The 16,767-nt window shown below is 40.9% G+C and overlaps 1 protein-coding gene across 1 annotated transcript in view; it reads left to right on the forward strand.

Annotated features, from left to right (window-relative positions):
- Nucleotides 1-16,767, forward strand: part of kalrna (kalirin RhoGEF kinase a) — a 705,069-nt gene that overhangs the window by 295,446 nt on the left and 392,856 nt on the right. The window contains exons 6-7 of the mRNA XM_059966562.1: nt 7,490-7,612; nt 8,126-8,317. Of these exons, the coding sequence (XP_059822545.1) occupies nt 7,490-7,612; nt 8,126-8,317 (315 nt within the window). The remainder of the gene's footprint in view (nt 1-7,489; nt 7,613-8,125; nt 8,318-16,767) is intronic.

Below are 16,767 nucleotides of genomic sequence, written 5' to 3' on the forward strand. Positions count from 1 at the left end.
CTTACCCCATCCCTATCTATAATTTTAGTCTGGTTCTCTTTCTCTCTCTTTTATCCCCCTCACTATAATCTTCCCCCAGCCCTACCTTTCTTTCTCTTTTACTTCCCATAATTCTCCACCTTCCCCCTAGCCCATTTCCCTCCAACCTATCACTTCCTAGCTCTCTACTTTATCCCTCCCCCCACTTCTTATACCCCCTTGACCATCCCATGTTACTTCACTCCTGATGAAGGGTTTTAGCCCGAAACTTCATCACTACCTCTTCCCATAGATGCTGTCTGGCCTGCTGAGTTCTGCCAGCATTTTGTGTTTTTATTTATTTCCAGCATCTGCAGATTCTCTCATGATGCCATCAATATAAAACATTTGCAGTTATTGTACTACAGGATGTAACTCAGCTTAAAATATTCAGATGTTTTACTAAACTTCAGTGCATATATTTAAGATCTCAGGCAGATATTAAATTGAATTAAACAAGCTTTTGTGAAAGACCATAAGGCCTTAAGACATAGGAGCAGAATTAGGCCATTTGGCCCATTGAGGACTGCTCCAATATTCCATCATGACTGATTTATTATTCCTCTTGAAGTGAATGAAAATGGTGCATTTGCTTTCCTTACCACTGACTGAATTTATGTTCATCTTTAAGGAGCCCTACACAAGGAATTCCAAGTCCTTCTGTACCGATGATTTTTGAATTTTCTCCCCATTTAGAAAATAGCCTGTGCCTTTATTCCTTCTACCAAAGTACATGACCATACATTTCCCGACACTGTATTCCATCTGACACTTTGCCCATTTTCCCAATCTGTCCAATCGTTCTATAGACTCCTTGCTTGTTTAACACTACTTGCCCCTTCACCTTTTTTTCGTACTGTCCACAAACTTGGCCACAAAGCCATCATTTCCATCATCCAAATCATTCACATATAACTTGATAAGAAGCAGTCCCACCACTGACCCCTGTGGATCATCACTAGTCACTGACAACCAACCAGAAAAGGCTGCCTTTATTCCCACTCTTTGTCTCCTGCCAGTCAGCCAATTTTCTAACCATATAAGCATCTTTCCTGTAATACCATGGGGTGTTATCTTGTTAAGCAGCCTCTTGTGCGGCACCTTGTTAAAGGTCTTCTGAAATTCCAAGTACACAGCATCCACTGACTTCCCTTTGACTATCCTGCCTGTTATTTCCTCAAAGAAATCCACCAGATCTGTCAGGCAAGATTAACCTTTGAGGAAACCATGATGACTTTGGCCTATTTTTTCATATGCCTCCAAGTGCCCCAAAATCTCACCCTTAATAATGGACTCCAACATCTTCCCAACCACTGAAGTCGGGCTAAATGACCTTTATTTCCTTTCTTCTGCCTCTCTCCCTTCTTAAAGAGTGGAGTGACATTTGCAATTTTCTAGGCCTCCAGAACCATTTCAGAATCTAGTGCTTCTTGCAAGATCATTATTAATGCCTCTACAATCTTTTCAACTACCTCTTTTAGACCCTGGGGTATTATCCATCTGGTCGAAGTGATTTATCTTACATCAGACCTTTCATCTCCCCAAGCACCTTCTCCTTAGTCATTGCAACAACACTCACTTCTGCCTCCTGACACTCTTGAACATCTGGACGCAGCTACTGTCTTCTACAGTGGAGACTGATACACAATACTTAATTACTTCATCCGCCACTTCTTTGCCCTCTGTTGCTACCTCTCCAGCATCGTTTTCAGCAGTCTATCCACTCTCACCTCTTGTTTACTCCTTAATTTCATATTTTCTTTTATATTATTTATTTTATAAAAGCCTTATGGCTTTTTAGTTACTTCTTTTGGTTTTTAAAAACTTCCCAATCTTCCACCTACCCATTGAGACAGGGGGTTCCAGCTTTTTTTCAATGTCATGGACCAATACCATTAAACAAGAGGTTCACGGGCCCTAGGTTGGGAACTCCTGCACAAGTGGAAGCTAGGTAGTTCTGTAGGTATTTTTCAATGATTGTGCGCATGAACATAAAGCCAAATATTGCAGAATTTGAAAAAAATGCCTTCTTTTAAATTACTATCTTTATCTATAGTTGTTGCAGTTTAATTTTCATCACAAGTGCTCTCTTTTGTAATACAACAATTATTGTCCCTTCTTATTTGCCCCTGAAATGAGGGTGTTAAGAGATCACCAGATTGTTGAGATCATATAACACAGAGACCAGAGAAAATAAAGTAGCAGATTCCTTTCCCTAAAGAACATTAGTGACCTATTATGATTTTTTCTTGGCTACAGTTATTGAGTGTAGTTTTGTTTTATACATTAATTCCAGATTTATTTAGAATACAAATTCTGTAGGTGCCATGTTGTGAATCAAACTCAACTCAGAAATTGGCCAGTAGCTGAGCCTCAAGGTTTAGTCTGTCATATTTCTTCAGTAACATAGCATATTCTTTCTCAATTAGGAAAGGCGGGTCCGAAGAGTAAGTAACAAAAGTTTGAAAAGGATATATGTGCATATCATGGGACCCTTAGATGAGACATCTGTCCAAGCCTGGGAAGATAATGGGAATCTGATAGAGCCATTGTGTAAATTTGGAGTGAACTAGATTGTCTTGACAATGCAGTTTTGTAAATGGGAAATAATAGATAGCCACGACTGTAACTTGGATTTTCATTCCATTTACTTTTATGAATGTCCTCAGCTAATCAAAAAGTTGGCCATTATTTAAGTTTAGAGTTATACTAATAGTGTTGCATGCTGTATATTACAACAGATAGGCAACTGTAGTTGATAGAGACAGGTGAAGTATCATGTGGCTCAGTAATGTGTGATTATGCTTTCTCCAAATTGCTATTAAAGTTCCTTTTCAGAAATAAGACTCAGGGAAATCAATATCCTTGTAGGCATGTTTGCTAGAGATATTGGGGAGGATCTAAATTAATTTGGCAGGGGGTGAGAAGTGGAGTTACAGGGTTGAGGATGAGTCAGTTGGTATACAAGTTGATGCACTGTGTAGTGAGTCTGTGAGGGACATGCAGATGATTGGGCAAAATTGCAGTCATTTTGATGAGTTGAAGTGTAACATGGGATCAAAGTCAAAAAGGGGAATGAATACAGGACTGAAGGTATTATATTTGAAGGATACTCATTCTTTCAAAAAGACAGGCAGATACACAGAGGGAGTAGGGTGGATCTGTTGATAAAAAATGAAGTCAAGATAGATAGATCCCAAAGATGAACAAGTATCCTAAAGGGAGGTTGAGGCAACTGTGGCTGACAAGAGAAGTCAAAAACAGCATAAAAGCAAAATAAAAGGCATATAATATTGCATAAATTAGTGGGAAGTTAGAGGATTGGGAAGCATTTAAAAACCAACAGAAGGCAACTAAAAAGCTGTAAGGAGAGAAAAGATTACATATAAATGTAAGCTAACCAATAATATAAAAGATTATATCAAAAGGTTTTTCAAATATATAAAGATAAAAGAGAGATGAGAAAAGATACCGGACTGCTGGAAAATGACTTTGGGGATGTAGTAATAGGGGACAAGTACACGGCGGATGAATTTAATCAGTGTTTTGCATTAGCCTGCACAATGGAAGACCTAGCAGTTTGCCAGAAATTTGAGAGTGTCAGGAGGCAGAAGTGAGTGTTTATAAGGAGAAGATATTTTTGAAGCTGAAAGGTCTGAAGATAGTTATGTAAACTGGACCAGATGGACTATTCCCCAGTCTTCTGAACAAAGGAACTGAAGAGATCATGGAGGCATTACAAATTATCTTTCAAGAAGCTCTAGATTCTGGAATGGTTCCAGAGGACTTGAATATTGCAAATGTCACCCAGTATTTAAGACGGGGAGGAGGCAGAAGAAAGGACCCGTTAGCCTGACCTCAGTGTCTGGGAAGATGGAGGAGTCAATTATTAAGGGTGTGGTTTTGGAGCACGTGGAGGCACGTGATAAAATAGGCCAAAATCAGCATAGTTTCTTTAAGGAGAAAACTTGCCTGGCAAATCTGTTGGAATTGTTTGAGGAAATAACAGACAGGATAGGCAAAGAAGATTGTTTACTTGCATTTTCAGATGACCTTTGACAAAATGTCATCCATGAGGCTGCTTAACAGAATAAGACCCATGCTATTACAGGAAAGATACTAGTATTAATAAAAGATTGAGTGGCTGGCAGGAGGCAAAGTGTGGGAATAAAGGGGGCTTTTTCTGGCTGGCTGCCAGTGACTAGTGGTGTTACACAAGGGTTGCAATTGGGACTGCTTCTTTTCATGTTAAATGTCACTGATTTGGATGACAGAATTGGCACCTTTGTGGCCAGCTTGCGGATGATGTGAAGATAGGTCAAGGGGCAAGTAGTGGTTGAGGAGGCCAAAAGGGATTGGGAAAATGAGCAAGGAAGTGACAGATGGAAGTGTATGGTCATGCACTTTGGAAGAAGGAAAAAAGGTATAAACTGTTTTCTAAATAGAGAGCAAATATAAAAACTCAGTGGTGTCAAGGGAATTGGGAGGATTCCCTACAGGTTAACTCACAGGTTGAGTCAGTGGTAAGGAAGGCAAAGGCAATGTAAGCATTCATTTCAAGAAGACTAAAATATGAGAGCATGTGTGTATTGCTGAGGCTTTATAGGGCATTTGTTAGACTATACTTGGGAGTATTGTAAGCAACTTTGAGCGCCTTATCTAAGAAAAGATGCGCTGGATTTGGAATGAAAGAGTTAATTTATGAGGAACATTTGACGCCTCTGGGCCTGTACCTATTGGCGCTTAGGAGAATGAAAGTGGATCTCATTGAAACATCGAATATTAAAAGGCCTAGACAGAGTGGATTTGGTGAGTATGTTTCCTATAGTGGGGGAGTTTATGACCAGAGGGCACGGCCTCAGAATGTAGGGGTGTCCATTTAGAACAGAGATGAGAAGGAAATTCTTTAACCAGAGGGTCATGAATCTGTGGAATTCATTGCCACAGATGGCAGTAGAGGCAAAGACATTGGGTATTTTTAAAGCAGAGTTTGATAGGTTCTTGATTAGTCAAGATGTCAAGGGTTATAGGGAGAAAGGAGAAGAATGGGATTGAGATTGATAATCAACCAGCCACGATGGAATGGCGGGCCATATTCAGTGCAGTGAATGGCCTAATTCTGCTCCTATGTCTAATGGTCTTACAAAAAGTTAGCAAATGCCATAAATAAACAAGATACAATTGAATTCCTAAAGTTAAATACATTTCATTTTAAAAAGTATAATAAGGGCACAACAGCGATGACCACAAAAAAGAGCTTAATAATTTTCAGCAAAAGTACTATGTATTTCCAATGAGCCAAAGATCCAGATGGGTTTCTAAGATGGGTTTCTAAGATTAATTGGAAAGTAACTTTTCTCTGAATCAATGTAAACAACAAGCTTTGCTCTTAAATCAGAAATACTTTATTTATTTTGAGTATGACAACTGACAGCAGTGAACTATAAATTATGCAATAACAATGATGTCATTACAATGGCACTTACAACCAGCCAATGCACTGAATATTCAGGAAATGAAATTGGTTGACCAGTACAGACCAGAGGTCTACATCAAACTATAAATACAAACACCTCTGCAGATTAATGAACCAATATGCCTGAAGTTGCATTAAATCCCTTTTTATTAATACATTTTATGCAAGATTGCATGAACATCAGTTTCTCCTACTTCTGCTAACTTTTCTCCCCTTCCCTTCCATCTTCATCCACTCTCCAGCTCCCTTCTTACCTCTTGTCTTCTCCTCCCTTGCCTATCACCGCTCCTTGGTGCCCTCCTCTTTCCCTTTCTCCCATTGCCCGTTCTCCTATCAGGTTCATTATTCTCATGCCCTTTACCTTTCCCACCTTTCACCTCCCAGCTTCTCACTTCATACTCCCCCCACCCACTGGGCTTCACCTATCACCTTCTAGCTTGTACTCCCCCACCCCCTTCTTATTCTGGCTTCTCCCCCACTTGCTTTCCAGACCTGATGAAGGATCTCAGGCCAGAACTTCAACTCTTTTTCCTTTCATGGATGCTCCCTCATCTCCAGAGTATCCTCCAGAATTTTGTGTGTGTCACTCTGGATTTCCAGCATCTGCAAAATCTCTTTTATCATGACTCCCCTGTGGAAGGGTGTTTGTGTGTGACTGTTTGCTAGAAATAGGATGTCATGGTTTTTTGCAACACAAAAAAAAATTCTAGAGCAGTTACAGGCAGCATCTGTAGAGGATAATAAATAGTTAACAGTTTGGGCCGAGATCCTTCATCAGGACTGGAAAAAAGGGGGCAGAAGCCAGAATAAGGTGGGGGGAGGGGAGTCATTCATTGTACCCCCTCGTCTCATATTCTTAGCTCACCTCACCTGTTCACAACATATCCCCATCTGCCCCCTTCATTTCCAGTCCTGATGAAGGGTCTCAGCCCAAAACATCAACTGTTTACTCTTTTCCATAGATGCTGCTTGGCCTGCTGAGTTCCTCCAGCATTTTGTGTGTTGGATTTCCAATCTTGGATTTCTAGCATCTGCAAATTTTCTCTCACTTTGTTTTAGCTGCTAATTTTTTTCTTTATTGAGTTGGGCCAGGCATGGTATGTTCATGGTTTAGTTCTAAAGTCTTTGAAATAGTATTTATAATTATATTCCCTTTCCCTTGATAACAGATTGAATCAAGAGAAAAATAACAACTATTTTTAAACATCTGTCTGAACGCAAGTAAATACAGCAATTTCTCACATTCATATGACACCGTGGGACACCACACCAGCATGGTAGCATAGTGGTAAATACAACACTATTACAACTTGAGGCATCAGAGTTCAGAGTTCAATTCCAGCGCAATCTGTAAGGAGTTTGTACATTCTCCCCATGACCATGTGGGTTTCCTCTGGGTACTCTTGTTCCCTCTCACAGTACAAAGACAGATCAGTTTGTAGGTTAATTGGTCACTCTAAGTTGTTCCGCGATTAGGCTAGGGTTGGTTTGCCAGGCAACGTGGTTCATTGGGCCATAAGGGCCTGTTCTGCTCTATACCTCTAAATAAAAAATAAAAGATAAAATAAATAGTTCGTCATGAAAATCAAAGTTCAAAGTAAATTTACTATCAAAGTACATATATGTCACCACATACAACCCTGAGATTCATTTTCTTGCAAGCATACTCAATAAATCCATAATAGAATAATAACCATTTGAACGACTGCACCAACTTGGGCATTCAAGCAATGTGCAAAGGACAACAAACTGTGCAAGTACAAAAAGAAAATCTGAGTTATATGAGAGTACACGGCAGTAGATATTGTCCATTTGTATTTCTGCATTATTCCATAAGCTTTTCTTAATTTCCTCCATTTGCCCTCCCTACAGAATGTAGATACCTTGCCTGATATTTACCTTTAATTACATTCTGGTTATGTAATGGCTGGTTGTAAAGATCTTGAAACCAAATTTCATCACAAATCCTGCTCTAACCAATTCTCTTGTATTTAGATGTTTGACTGGATTAGCCACAACAAGCAATTATTCCTCCAGAGTCACACAGAGATTGGAGTGAGTTACCAGCATACCGTGGATCTACAGACTCAGCATAACCATTTTGCTATGAACTCAATGGTAAGTTTTTAACAGAAGCTATAGAAAAAGATTTGACTTTTAGGTAACTTCTTCTCCCATCATTTCGCATTTCCCCCCTCCCCCTGCTACTTTCAAATCTCTTAGTATCTCTCCTTTCAGTTAGTCCTGATGAAGGGTCTCGGCCCGAAACGTCGACAGTGCTTCTTCCTATAGATGCTGCCTGGCCTGCTGCATTCCACCAGCATTTTGTGTGCGTTACTTGAATTTCCAGCATCTGCAGATTTCCTTGTGAATATTTTAAATATTTTTGTTCTTTTTAATTATTTAATTTGGCGGTACTATTGATTTCTTATTAACACATCACTTTTGTACAACATAGGTATAGGAAAAGTATTCTTTTGGGATTACCATTTTATAGAGAAGAGAAGATTACTGTGTGAACCTGAACATTTTTACATATGTTAGTTTGCTAATGTTTCATTCTTGATGAGTGAAGCTGATGACAGCATGTGTTTGGTTGTTTTGTAACTGACAATATTCTCTCTTTTCCAGAACGCGTATGTCAACATCAATAGAATCATGTCTGTTGCGTCCAGGCTTTCTGAGGCTGGCCATTATGCATCTCAACAGATCAAGCAGATATCTGCTCAGCTCGATCAAGAATGGAAGAGTTTTGCAGCTGCTCTGGATGAGCGTAGCACAATCTTGGCAATGTCTGCTGTATTTCATCAGAAAGCTGAACAGGTGAGTTCAGGTGAAAAAGAAATTTTCCTTAAACTCTGCAGAATTGGTGCTGAATATTTATTTCAGCATAGTATCCTCTGAAATGATCTCTGTTATCTCATCCTGTCTTACAGACCAGGGTAAATGTATCACTGGCATTTTATTTCACTTTTATGTTAATCTATCCCTAATTCTGCCTTTAGTTTAATGGTGTGCTTCTTACCTGTGGCAAATACTCTAGAAAGTGATTTTGAAAGTAAGAAACCTGTCTTACAGAATTCTAATAAATAACATCTTTCCAAGCAATGCATTGCACTTCATGATCTCTTATTGAATAATTGGCTGGATGTCAGTGACAAATGGGCTTCCATAGGAATCCACACTGAGACCTTTGATGTTTACCTGGATGAAAAAATAGATGGGTGGGTCCGTAAGTTCACAGATGATGCAAAGATTGGTGGTGGTGTGAACAGTGCAGGAGATTGCTAGAGGACACTGTGGGATGTAGATCAATTGCAGATATGAGCAGAGGAATGGCAGATAGAATCTAATCCAGTCAAATGTGAGGAGTTGCTCTTTGGGAGATCAGATGCAAAGAATCCTTTTGTGTTAACGGACAGAATGATTTGGGGGTCCAAGTCAATCGCTTCCTGAAGTGGTGGAAAGGTTGATAGGGTGATAAAAAAATCTATATGGCATGCTTGACTTTATTAATAAAAGTTTAAAAGTGAGGAGGTTATTTTGCAGCTTTATAAAACTCTAGTTAGGCTGCATCGGGAGTATTGCATTTCCATCTGGTGGCACATTTATAGGAAGGATGTGGAGTCTTTGGAAAAGATGCACAAGAGGTTTACCAGGGTGCTGCCTGGATTAGACGGCACGTGCCACAAGGAGATTTAGCCAAACTTGGGTTGTCTCCTCTGGAATAATGGAGGTGGCAGAGAGTGTGATAGAGGTTTATATGTGTATGAGAAACATACAAAGAGCAGACAGCTGCTATGATTTTCCCAGGGTTGAAATGTTCAATATCAGAGCGAGTCCATTTCAGGTAAGAGTGGGTAAGTTCCAATGAGATGTCAGGACAGGTGTCTTACACAGAATCAGAATCAGGTTAAATTTCACTGGCGTATGTCATGAAGTTTGTTAACTTTGCACAGCAGTACAATGCAATGCTGTGAGTTGCAATAAGTATATATTTATATCAAATAGTTTAATTAAATAAGTAGTACAAAAAAAAGAAATAAAAAGGGAGTGAGGTAGTGTTCATGGGTTCAATGTCCATTCAGAAATTGAGTGGCTAAAGGGAAGAAGCTATTCCTGAATCATTGTGCCCTCAGGCTTTTGTATCTCCTTCTGATGGTAACAATAAGGCATGTCCTGTGTGATGGAAGTCCTTAATGATGGATGCACAGAGAGTCGTGGGGCCTAGAAAGAGCTGTCAGAGTCGTGCTGCATGCAAATATGACAGAGACTTTCAAGAAGCTGTTAGATAAGCACATGGGTGCACAGTGGAGTGACATAGGCATTGTGAGTAAGGCAGGAGGGATTATTTAGTTAGGCATTTAATTATTAGCTTAATTACAACACCGTGGGCCTGTGGTGTACTGTTCTATGTTCTAATTGAACTGGAAAATTGTTTCAATTTATTAAAAGAGCAAGGTATTTTTCCCCTTTTCTATTTTCTATTTGAAACGGGAAGTATTTTTAAGCACATGGACGTTAAAAATAGAATAGAACCATCCCCACAAGAATTACCACGGAATAAAGAGTTGTAATTTTGCATGTCTCTGTATCATTGTCAAGTTCTAATTAGCCAGTCTCCTCACAGTTGGGAATGTTTTAAGTGGTGAACATGTTACGTACATCATTTAATCACAACATTGAAATGAAAATTAATGGGGCATTTGGAGGTTAATACAGAAAGATGAATCTCAGGGTGGTATACTGCATATATAACATTGACAATAACCATGTAACAATTACAGCACAGAAACAGGCCATCTCAGCCCTTCTAGTCTGTGCCGAACGCTTACTCTCACCTAGTTCCAGTGACCTGCACTCAGCCCATAACCCTCCATTCCTTTCCTGTCCATGTACCTATCCAATTTTACTTTAAATGACAATATCAAACCTGCCTCTACCACTTCTACTGAAAGCTCGTTCCACGCAGCTACCACTCTCTGAGTAAAGAAGATCCCCCTTGTGTAACACCTAAAATTTTGCCCCCTAACTCTCAACTCATGCCCCCTTGTTTGAATCTCCCCTACTCTCAATGGAAAAAGCCTATCCACGTCAACTCTATCTATCTATCCACCTCATAATTTTAAATACCTCTATCAAGTCCCCCCTAACCTTCTACACTCCAAAGAATAAAGACCTAACTTGTTCAAAATTTCTCTGCAACTTAGGTGCTGAAACCCAGGTAACATTCTAGTAAATCTTCTCTGTACTCTCTCTATTTTGTTGACATCTTTCCTATAATTTGGTGACCAGAACTGTACACAATACTCCAAATTTGGTCATGCCAATGCCTTGAACAATTTTAACATTACATCCCAACTCCTATACTCAATGCACTGATTTATAAAGGCCAACATACCAAAAGCTTTCTTCACCACATGAGATTCCACCTTCAGGGAACTGCACCATTATTCCTAGATCACCCTGTTCTACTGCATTCTTCAATGCCCTACCATTTACCATGTATGTCCTATTTTGATTATTCCGACCAAAATGTAGCACCTCACAATTATAAGCATTAAAATCCATCTGCCATCTTTCAGCCCCCTCTTCTAACCGGCCTAAATCTCTCTGCAAGCTTTGAAAACCGACTTCATTATCCACAACACCACCAATCTTAGTATCATCTGCATTCTTACTAATCCAATTTACCACTCCATCATCCAGATCATTAATGTATATGACAAACTACATTGGACCCAGTACAGATCCCTGAGGCACACTACTAGTCATCGGCCTCCAACCTGACAAACAGTTATCCACCACTACTCTCTGGCATCTCCCATCCAGCCACTGTTGAATCTATTTTACTACTTCAATTGCTCATGTGGTTCCATTGTTTAAAAAGGGTTCTAGAAGTAAGCCTAGCAATTATAGACCTGTCAGTTTGACATCAGTGGTCAGTAAATTAATGGAAAGTATCCTTAGAGATAATATTAATAATTATCTGGATAGACAGGATCTGATTAGGAGTAGCCAGCATGGATTTGTGCGTGGAAGGTCATGTTTGACAAACCTTATTGAATTTTTTGAAGAAGTTACGAGGAATGTTGATGAGGGTAAGGCAGTGGATGTAGTCTATATGGACTTCAGCAAGGCCTTTGATAAAGTTCCACATGGAAGGTTAGTTAAGAAGGTTCAGTCGTTTGGTATTAATGCTGGAGTAATAAAATGGATTCAACAGTGGCTAGATGGTAGATGCCAGAGAATAGTGGTGGATAATTGTTTATCAGGATGGAGGCCAGTGACTAGCGGGGTGCCTCAGGGATCTGTTTTGGGCCCAATGTTGTTTGTAATATACATAAATGATCTGGATGATGGGGTGGTAAATTGGATTAGTAAGTATGCCGATGATACTAAGGTAGGAGGTGTTGTGGATAATGAGGTGGGTTTTCAAAGCTTGCAGGGAGGTTTATGCCGGTTAGAAGAATGGGCTGAACGTTGGCAGATGGAGTTTAATGCTGAGAAGTGTGAGGTTCTACATTTTGGCAGGAATAATCCAAATAGAACATACAGGGTAAATGGTAGGGCATTGAGGAATGCAGTGGAACAGAGCGATCTAGGAATAACAGTGCATAGTTCCCTGAAGGTGGAGTCTCATGTAGATAGGGTGGTGAAGAAGGCTTTTGGAACGCTGGCCTTTATAAATCAAAGCATTGAGTACAGAAGTTGGGATGTAATGTTAAAATTGTACAAGGCATTGGTAAGGCCAAATTTGGAATATTGTGTACAGTTCTGGTCACCGAATTATAGGAGAGATATCAATAAATTAGAGAGAGTGCAGAGACGATTTACTAGGATGTTACCTGGGTTTCAGCACTTAAGTTACAGAGAAAGGTTGAACAAGTTAGGTCTCTATTCATTGGAGCGTAGAAGGTTGAGGGGGGATTTGATCGAGGTATTTAAAATTTTGAGAGGGATTGATAGAGTTGACGTGAATAGGCTGTTTCCATTGAGAGTAGGGGAGATTCAAACAAGAGGACATGATTTGAGAGTTAGGGGGCAAAAGTTTAAGGGAAACACGAGGGGGTATTTCTTTACTCAGAGAGTGATAGCTGTGTGGAATGAGCTTCCTGTAGAAGTAGTAGAGGCCAGTTCAGTTGTGTCATTTAAGGTAAAATTGGATAGGTATATGGACAGGAAAGGAGTGGAGGGTTATGGGCTGAGTGTGGGTAGGTGGGACTAGGTGAGATTAAGAGTTCGGCACGGACTAGGAGGGCTGAGATGGCCTGTTTCCGTGCTGTGATTGTTATATGGTTATATGGTTAATGGCATTGTGATTATTGGACCCGAAGTGCTCCCCAACACATACCTCTGTCACCTGACCTATCTCATTCCCTAACAGGAAATCCAACACTGCCCCTTCTCTAGTCAGTACCTCCATGTATTGCTGCAAAAAGCTATCCTGCACACATTTTACAAACTCCAAACCATCCATCCCTTTTACAGTATGGGCTTCCCAGTCTATGTGTGGAAAGTTAAAATCTCCCACAATCACAACCCTGTGTTGACAACAAATATCTGCTATCTCCTTGCAAATTTGCTCCTCCAATTCTCGCTCCCCATTAGGTGGTCCATAATACACCCCTATAAGTGTTACTACACCTTTCCCACTCCTCAATTCCATCCACATAGCCTCCCTAGATGAGCCCTCTAATCTATCCTGCCAGAGCACTGCTGTATTATTTTCTCTAACAAGCAATGTAACACCAACCCCCTCCTGTCCCTCCAATTCTATCACTCCTGAAGCAACAAAATCCAGGAATATTTAGTTGCCAATCACACCCCTCCTGCTACCAAATTTTCACTAACAGCTACAACATCTTATTTCCAGGTATCAATCCATGCTCTAAGCTCATCCACCTTTCTTACAATGATCTTAGCATTAAAATAAATGCATTTAAGAAATTCTCCACCTCTTACTCTCTGTTTATCACTAACAGTGCAAACAACTTTATTATCTTCTTTTTCTTCCTTCTCCCATACATCTGTTCCTGCACTTTGGTTCCCCTTCCCCCTTGTATCTAGTTTAAATCCACTGGAGCCTCTCTAGCAAATCTACCTGCAAGAATATTTGTCCCCCTCCAGTTCAGATGTAAACCGTCCTGCCGGAACAGGTCCCACCTTCCCTGGAAAACTGCCCAATTATCTTTAAATCTGAAGCCCTCCCTGCTGCGCCATGTCTTCAGCCACATGTTGATCTGCGCTATCTTACTATTTCTAAACCCACCTGCACATGGCAGTGGTAGCAATCCTGAGTTTGCTATCCTGGAGGTCCTGTCTTTTAACTTGGCGCCTAACTTCCTAAACCCACCTTTCAGGACCTCCTCACTCTTCCTGCCCACGTCATTGGTCCCTACATGGACCACGACATCTGGCTGCTCACCCTCCCTCTTGAGAATACTGAGAACTCAATCCGAGATATCACGGACCCTGGCACCAGGGAGGCAACAGACCATCCGGGGTTCTCAATGTCTTCCACAGAACTTCTTATCTGTCCCCTTAACTGTCAAATCCCCTATCACTACTGCTCTCCTCTTTTCTCTCCTTCCTTTCTCAGGTCCAGTCTTGGCGCCAGAGATGCAACCACTGCAACTTGTCCCTGGTAGGTCATCCCCATCAAGAGTCTCCAAAATGATATACTTATTATTGGTGGGAACGGACACAGGGGTGCACTGCTCATTCTGTCTATTCCCCTTCCCTCTCCTGACAGTCACCCAGCTACCTGTCTCCTGACTCTTAGGGGTGACTACCTCCCTGTAACCCCTGTCTATTTCTGCCTCTGCCTCCCGAATGATCTGAAGTTCATCCAGCTCCAGCTCCAGTTCCCTAACACGGTTTGTCAGGAGGTCAGGAGCTGCAGCTGGATGCACCTTTTACAGGTGTATCAACAGGGACGATTGTATTCGCCTTGACTTCCCACAAACTGCAAATGGAGCACTCAACTGCCCTAACTGCTGCCTCCATTATCTACTCCTAAGGTAATTAAATTAATTAAAGGAACTTACCCGGCCTTACCTCACTTGGAGAGAAGCTCATCCTCAGCCTCTGCTCGCCAAAGCCTCTCAAGTCAAAGCCTTCCTACTCTGTCTTCCTCTACTACATCGCCCGCTCCGTTAACCTGCTTGCTTTTTAAATTCTCCCGCTGCCGCACGGGCCAACTTTCATGTGCTTGCACAGTTGTGCCCCGTTCAAACCTCGGCTCTGCCTGTTCTCACTGAAGCCTGTTGAGCCAAAGCCATCCCACTCCGACAATGGCCGCTACTATGACGGCCGCTGTATAAGATGGTCTTTTTTTAAACCTTTGGTGCACTACATCACACGTCTGCTCAGTCTAGCCTCTTTTCCCTGAACAGTTAAAAAAACGGCTTTTTTGTACTAATAAATGTACTTTGAATCTTTAGTTGATAGCATATCTAATGTACAACTGAGGGAGGTTTGTTTAAAATGTGGGAATAATATAGGACTCAGTGGCCACTTTATTAGGTACACCTGTATGCCTGCTCGTTAATGCAAATACCTAATCAGCCAATCATGTGACAGCCACTCAGTGCATAATAGGATGCAGACATTGTCAAGAGGTTCAGTTGTTGTTCAGACCAAGCATTAAAATGGAGAAGAAGTGTGATCTAGGTGACTTCGACCATGGAATGATTATTGGTGCCAGATGGGGTGGTTTGAGTATCTTAGAAATTGTTATCGAAGGTGATGATCTCATGTCGTTGGTACCAATGTGGTCCATGGTGTCTGGCTGCTCGCCCACCCATGTTATAGATTCGGTCCGACATGTCCCTGACCCTATCGCCTGGGAGGCAACATGCCATCTGGTAATTTTGTTTCTGTCCACAGAACCACACGATTGATCTCATAAGTAACAAATCCCCTATCACTACTGCTCGCTTCAACCCCCTCTCCTTCTGCATCACAGAATCAGACTCAGTGCCATAGACCTGACTGTTGTTGTTTTTCTCTGCTGTCATCCGCCCCTGCCCCAGCAATATCATACAATGATCTATTTATTGAGGGGAACAGCCACAGGGATACCCTGCACTGGCTGCCTATCCCCTTTACTTCTCCTGACAATCATCCAATTAACTGTGTCCTACAATTATAATAATACAATTATAATGTAACTTCTTCCTGTATCTCATGTCACCTAAATGCAGCTGCAGTTCCCTAACGCAGTCTGTTAGAAGCTGCAGCTGGATGCACTTGTTGCAGTTGTAAACATCAGGGATACTTGAGGTCTCCCTGTCTTCCCACATCTTGCAAGAAGTGCTCTCCACTGTTCTGATTGTCATTCCCACCACTTTAACCGTGCTTTAGGAAAGAAAGTCTCCTACCAGAAATCTTAGCCTCCTCCTCTCCTTACTGATGCCTCTTGAGTCAAAGACTCAGCTCTTTAGGCCACTCTAACACTGGTCCACTCTAACAATGACTGCTCCCACATTGGCTGCTCATCTTAAACCTCACTTCTTTTTATTGGCCCTTGCCAAGTGTTTAGTAACTCAAATGATCACAACCTCTGCAGCATATCTCAATATGTCCCGCTTGTTTTCTCCTGCAAAAAGAAGAATCAAGATATCTTACTTGTTCTTGGTGAAAATAAACAAGGTATACTGAGATCTTAATGCCCTTCCAAATTTTTTTCTTCTACCACTGAATTTAATAATTTTATTATAGGCAGCAGTATATTTGACCTTCTAGGTCTAATCTCTGAAATTCTTTCTGAAAAACCTCTCTGCATCTTTATACTTGTCACTTACGTTTTTAGAACTCTTTGACCATGACCTTAGTCACCAATCCCAGTATCATCTTATGCAGATCAGCGGATAATTTCTCTAACAAAGCTGCTATGAAAGACATTCGAAACTCTTTAATAAAATAATTCATTGTTACCTTCAATTTAAACACCAAGCACTCAATAACTGTTTTGCAGTGATCCTGGTCCTTTGGTAAGAAAACATAATTATTTTGGAGTCCTTGTAAAGTGTGGGAAATTACCTCATTATTTTGTAGAAGTTCCCTGTAATAAAGTGCCATCACGTTTTTGTAAATCAGTGATGTAGTGACATCTGCACCAGACTCCGCGGTGAGTGGTCGCCTGTTCAAATCTGACCGGCTCCTTGCAAGCTTTCCATCCTCGCTAGGTTGAGCATCGAGCTAGGAACTTGGCCTCATAAAAAACAGACATAATTATGCTAAAGGAAGAGCAAGGTGCTGCCTGATGA

Source organism: Hypanus sabinus, chromosome 4 (genome assembly GCF_030144855.1).
Source record: "Hypanus sabinus isolate sHypSab1 chromosome 4, sHypSab1.hap1, whole genome shotgun sequence".
Classification (NCBI taxonomy): domain Eukaryota; kingdom Metazoa; phylum Chordata; class Chondrichthyes; order Myliobatiformes; family Dasyatidae; genus Hypanus; species Hypanus sabinus.